This window comes from Ciconia boyciana, chromosome 7 (assembly GCF_034638445.1).
Source record: "Ciconia boyciana chromosome 7, ASM3463844v1, whole genome shotgun sequence".
In the NCBI taxonomy this organism is placed as follows: domain Eukaryota; kingdom Metazoa; phylum Chordata; class Aves; order Ciconiiformes; family Ciconiidae; genus Ciconia; species Ciconia boyciana.
In genome coordinates this window covers 66,749,195-66,755,194 of record NC_132940.1, presented here as the reverse complement: position 1 = coordinate 66,755,194, position 6,000 = coordinate 66,749,195, and the positions used below count along the sequence as shown (strand labels likewise).

The 6,000-nt window shown below is 46.0% G+C and overlaps 1 protein-coding gene across 1 annotated transcript in view; it reads left to right on the top strand.

The window, feature by feature from the left end:
* Positions 1–466: 466 nt before the first annotated feature.
* The window catches only part of ARHGEF26 (Rho guanine nucleotide exchange factor 26), a 60,437-nt gene continuing 54,903 nt past the window's right edge, over positions 467–6,000 (top strand). Inside the window, exons 1-3 of the mRNA XM_072867586.1 lie at positions 467–1,546; positions 3,100–3,139; positions 5,133–5,278. Of these exons, the coding sequence (XP_072723687.1) occupies positions 467–1,546; positions 3,100–3,139; positions 5,133–5,278 (1,266 nt within the window). The remainder of the gene's footprint in view (positions 1,547–3,099; positions 3,140–5,132; positions 5,279–6,000) is intronic.

Below are 6,000 nucleotides of genomic sequence, written 5' to 3'. Positions count from 1 at the left end.
CCCTCCGCCTCAGCCGAGCCGCAGGTGGGGCGGGGAGGCGGCCGTCCCCCCGCCCCGGGGGGAGCTGCGATGAGGTGAGGCGCTGGGGTTGGGACTGGGGCGGCGAGCGGGCGGACCGCGACCGGGAACGGGCCCTCCCCTCCCCTGCCCTCCCCTCCCTCCCCGCCGCCGGGGCCGGGCGGCCCAGCGCGGGCTCCTCGCAGGTGGGAGCAGCGCCCGGCGGCAGCCCCCGCCCGCCGGCGGGAAGCGCCGGGTGGGTGCGAGCCGGGGGTCTGCCTCTCCCCTCCCCCGCGGCCCGGCCCGGCCCGCGCTGGCCCGCCGCCCGGGGACGCGGCGCTGCCCGCCGCGCCGGTGGGCCTGACGAGCGGTGCCGTTTGCTTCCCCGTTGCCGAACTGCAGGGAGGGGGCGGCGGCGGGGAGCGGCGGCGGGCAGGAGGTGCCGCGCGGCGGCCCCGAGGAGCGGGCGATGGATGGGGAGGGCGAGGCGGATCTCTCCAGCGACAAGGCGGCGCCGCGGTGGAAGAGGAGGTCGGCCCCCCGGTCGCAGCCCCGCGCCTGGAGCAAACCCCGGCCCCAGTCGTACCAGAGCCCCAACGGGGTGCTTTTCACCGACTTCCCCGTGGAGGACAGGTGCACCTTCACCGTGACTCAGCCTGCCGGCACCGTCAGCACCTGCACGGGCAGCGGAGCGCTCCGGGGGGGGGCCTCGTTTTTCAATTCCGGCATGGGATCGGTGTCCAACGGGGAGGTACGGCCTCCAGCCTGTAAAGCGGTCTCCCCCGAGCTGCCTCCTCAGCGGTCCTCCCAGGTCTTCGCTCTGGTTTCGAACAGTTCTGTCGGCTTCACTGCCAACGGCACCATTACCTCACCAGGAAGCCAGCTGGGTCATCCCCTGAGGATTTCCAGTCCGTCAGCACTTACACCGCAGCAAGAGCAGACTGTTTTTCCAGCCAGCCCTCAGCCCTCACCTACTGGAAGCGCACCTTCCTCCAGTAACAGCAACGCGGCAGCGCTGCCCTTGCAATGCAACCGGGTTTCCAAAACACCAGAAAAAGTGCCGCTGGGGTCCCCCGTGGTTTCCCAGGCGATGTCCCCAGAGCGAGGCATAACCCCTCAGAGGCCGGCGTCCCCTCAGGACCAGCCCGTGGAGCAGCAGCCCGTGGTCCTGAGCACCAACAGCCCCGCCGCGCTCAAAGTGGGCACGCAGCAGATCATTCCCAAGAGTTTGGCTTCTGAAATAAAGGTGACGAGTAAAGCCAACAGCCAGAACGCGGAGACGAGCAAGAGGGTGCTGAAGGTCCGCAGCATGGTGGAGAGCCTCAGCGTGCCTTTGGTAGCCGATGCTGAGGAAGAGGCGGAGGGCGACCTGGACAGCCCAGGGACCCTGAGGCGCGGCCTGAGGTCGACGTCCTACCGCAGAGCGGTGGTGAGCGGCGTGGACTTCGACAGCTCTTCTAATTTTAAGAAAAAAAACAGAATGTCCCAGCCCGTACTTAAAGCAGTTGTTGAAGATAAAGAGAAATTTTCGAGCCTGGGGAGGATAAAGGTAAGTTGTGCTGATCGGTGACACATTGATTTGAATGGTGTAGACTACACAGGCGTGTGATTTGCAATCTCTGTGTTTTCCATACATGCTTTTTCAGTTTCCTTTTTGTTTTTTTCAGTTTGCTTTTTGCTACCACAGAACTTTTTGTAGTTATTGATGAGTCTCACAGGTCACTTACAAGTGGTGTTGCCAAAGTAAAGTGGTGGAGGCTTCAGGGACACGGTCCTATTGAAATCTGGGCAGCTCAAAAACGTGTTGACGGCAGCCTCATGCTTGCCTTTCCTGCTGGATTCCCCAGCACACCGAGGCTTGCTTTCACAATAAAACTGATGTTTCAAACCCTGTTTCCCAGAAAGTAGTAAACAGGAAAAAAAGAGACATTGACTTAATAAAGTCTGCCTGCTAGAGTGGACAGACTGACAGAAAAATGAACTTCCTCCCTTGCTCCTCTATCCGAGACGTTACTTTTAAAGTATTTTTAAAAATTGGAGTTTTAAATTGGTAAGGACTGTTTCAGGTATCTTTTTGTAGCTTAATTTTAATGCCTGCAAGTAAAAGCAGAATGCCTGCTTTTAATTCTTGGTTGTAATCCTTTAGCAGTAGTAGATTTATATTGAATGTTAATGTATTAAAATTAAATTATAAAGATTTACTGAGAATATTCTTTTACTTGAACATATCATATTGTAATCTTGTATTTCCTTCTTTTTGAATATAATTTGTTACTTTTTAAAAACTTTATTGGTAGATTTCTGTGGAGTGTTTGGAATTGTGTAATAAAGTACTCCAGGCTAAGGGCTATTGCTGTAGCTATTAAAATAATTACCAGCTTTATGACAATTTTCAGCCAAATTAAAAATTATGGTTATGGAAGCTTTTGTGAAAATGCTACAAGTGGTGAAATAGTAATCGATCAAATTGTGAACTACTACTGAGTAGGGAGGTGGTTTGTTTTGGTAGTAGACTTTAACAGTAAGTTATGTTTAAAATAGGAGGACGTGACATTGTCCTGTCTTTACACACATTGTCCTATCTTTACACACTTTTTGCTAGTAGCATTTTTTTTTAAATAGATTTCTTAGACCATACCACTTGCTGCACCAAAACAGCTGTTTTATTTCAGAGGTTTGGTTTTGTCTCAAAACGTTAGTTTACAAAATACTTAATGTGGTTCTTGCAGAGTGTGTGAAGAGAGACAGCCGCTCAGCCCTGTACCTTATATCCTCCGAGAAAGGCCAGAGACAGTGGAATGAGTTGCAAGTTCACTGAACTCTTGTAAAGCTAGTATACTATGTTTTTGAAACGGGAAAAATGAAGCCTTTGGGACAAATACATAGACACAGTGCGTGAGAGAAGGAGAACTGGAGTAGCTTTTCACTTTCTGTGATGAAACAATTGTTTTCATGAATACTTGTTCAACATCAGAAGTTTATAGATTAGGGCCTGTTAATTTGGTGCCTAAGTAGCAAATAAAACAGAAGTTCTTGTTACTGTTGGTTATTTTGCGTTCTTCTTTTAATGTGTTTATATCTCTCTCCTGCTCAAATTATCAGAAGAAAATGCTGAAAGGACAAGGGACGTTTGATGGGGAAGGTAAGCCCTTTTCTGTACAGACTTGATAATATGCTCAGTCACAGGAGAAATGAACTTCAGGTTCATTTTGCACACTTCTTTCGTATGTAGTCAGAGACTAAGTACCTTGTTTTTCAGTAAACTGACTAAAATACGGAACCATAATTTTGTCACTAGACATATTTTAGGGAATATTTTAAAGAATATGGAATGGCAGGCTAAAAATGGGTTTCTGTTTGAAGGGCTTCTTTTCAACTTAAAGTCCTGTCCCTCCTAAAAGGTGAACTGGTTGATGAGTCTATCTCAGCCCTACCAGTTCTGCAGAGTTACACAGATGAGGCTTGGTCCTCCAGTTGGGACTGCCTTCCTGCCTGTTCTCTGTGAGTCTTCCCAGGGGCAAGACGTAGCTTTTGTGGATCAGCTTATGGGTTTGGGGTCATCGCTTGCAGCAGATGCCTGAATTGTAATTCTCTGAGTTTATGGTTCATGCAGCTATTTCTTTCTTTTCCTCATAAGGCAAGGGTGCTGGGGTCAATTCTTTGACTTTGTAATCCTTTTCTTTTCTTGCTACCTAGGCTTCAAGTTTAAGTGTCAGAAAAACACTGTCCATATATCTGCTTTTGTATGTTACTCATTAATTCTGGGCTTTGCCAAGTTTGCTGCTTTTCCCAATATTTCAACAAGAAAAAAATTCTTTCCTGGCTATGAGTCCATGGAAGCCTTATTATAATAACTGCTACTCTCTTGGCTTTTCTCTGCTTAATGTCTCCTTAAGGTCATCTCAGCTGCTGTCTTACCTTCCTTTTCCTCTTGTTCCATTTTCAAAACTTTCTGCTTTATTCTATCTGCATCATCCCCCACCTTACTCTTATTTTCATCTTTTCTCACACTGTCTCCTGATGATGTTTTCTACATTCTCTTCCAATGGCTCCCTTCTATCTTGGACTGATCCCAACTAATAACTTTCTCTGTAATGCCTCTCAGAATTCAGTTGCTGTACACAATTTCCTGCCTTAAAAATGTATAAACTATATAGACACATTCCAAAGAAGAAATACAACAGACCTTGTATAATACTCAGCTGGGGCTGTATGGTCCAAGCAGGTGGAACAGATCCACCCAGCCCGCCGTAAGACCTCAGGAGTTGCAGCTGTGCGTGGAGCAGCCAGACCTTTCACTTCTTTCCCCTTTCTCCTGTAGGGGAAGATTGGATATTGTCCAAAGCCTGGCCCATCTCTAAAGTACCTTTTAGAGCTTGCTTTCTTAACAGCTTAATCTGTCTGTAGGTTATTCTGGTCTTGAATTTCTCTGTCCTTTTCTCTTTGCTTTTTGGAAAGGGTGTGTGGTCAAGGAGGCTGGGAAATGGAGAGGGTATGCTCCACACCTGTCTGTCTTTGCCATTGGTATTACTGAATTAACACTGGCAGTACCGAAACATATAACGAGTGTATTTTGTCTTAAGGTTCATAGGCCTCGTGCTTATTCAAGCAAGCTTTGAAGTTTCTATTTGGAATAGTTCTGACCTTAAATTTCTGAAATTTGGATCATTTCCTTCTCTTAGTGAAGTGCGAAGACAGTATTTAAAGCTGACAGAATGAAAGTTGGCATGGGTAGTGGACTTATAATGGTCTTGTAGATTAAAATAGCTAGACCTCCAGATTAGTGACTCTGCTCTACTGACACGCTTGTTCCGTTTTTAAATTGCTGGCTAATTATGAAACACTGTACAGCAAACCAAGGAAGAAAAAATTGTTTTCTGCTTTTTCTTGACAAAGGACACATCTGTTCTTTAATTCAGTCAGTGTGGATCTTTTTGGTGGTGGTACAGTGATCCATTGTTACTGTACTGCACCATTGTCCATCCTAAATAAGATACTGTCTTTGTCTCGTGGAGTTTGTGAACAGCACATTGACATTTTGGTTTCTTTCATTGTTTAAATGTTACTTACAATTTTTATGAAAGCAGCTAAGCTAACTTGCTAGCAATTAATGACATACTGTTGTTGTTTTATAGAAAATGCTGTATTATATCAGAACTATAAAGAAAAAGCTTTGGACATAGATTCTGATGAAGAGTCTGAGCCCCGAGAGCAGAAATCGGATGAAAAGATTGTTTTTCACTACAGGCCCCTGAGATCAACATGGAGTCAGCTGTCCGTTGTGAGTATTTGATCATTATATAGCCAGACAAAGACAGAGTATCTAAGAATGTGTTCAAGCAAGTGTTTTTACTTGCTAGTGGAGTTTGTAATCTTCTTTTCCCTTCCAAAATATAAGGTGTCTCCAAATACTTTTTTTTATTGACAAGTTTGCAACTATTCAGATGTTACTAATGCAGATCCAGAGGTCTCACTTTAGCTTTTGTTTAGGTTTTATGTAAGGTAACTCCAGCAGCTTAAAGAAAGCATAACTCCTCTTTCCTCAGCCAGTTTTAGTAGGTATGGACTGATGCTCCTGCCGGAGTCAGTTTCTCTGGTTACCTGACCCTCCCTTTTTATAGCGCAAGTGTTTGTAGGCTGATGTGGCCACACAGCAGACTCGTTAGAGTATGTGATTTGAAATTACCAAGAAAAAAAATTCAGTGTTGTTTAAGATGAAATTAAATATAACTTCGAAATGCAAAGGAAGTAATATTTAATAATTTTACACTTTAAGATACATTTCTATTTTTTTTCTTTTTGAACTATGCCGGACAAAAAAAACCAAGCATGCCTCTTTTGTTTGCACGTTGAAGTTAAGACCCAGACTTTGTACTTCCCACAGTCACTAGAGATGGCTGCTTAGGCCTTGCCTGCACGGGCTGTTGGCAGCCGTACTGATGCAGGTCCTTAGAAGAGTTACGGTTTGCGCTAATGTATGTTACTGTATCTGGCTGTTCTGAA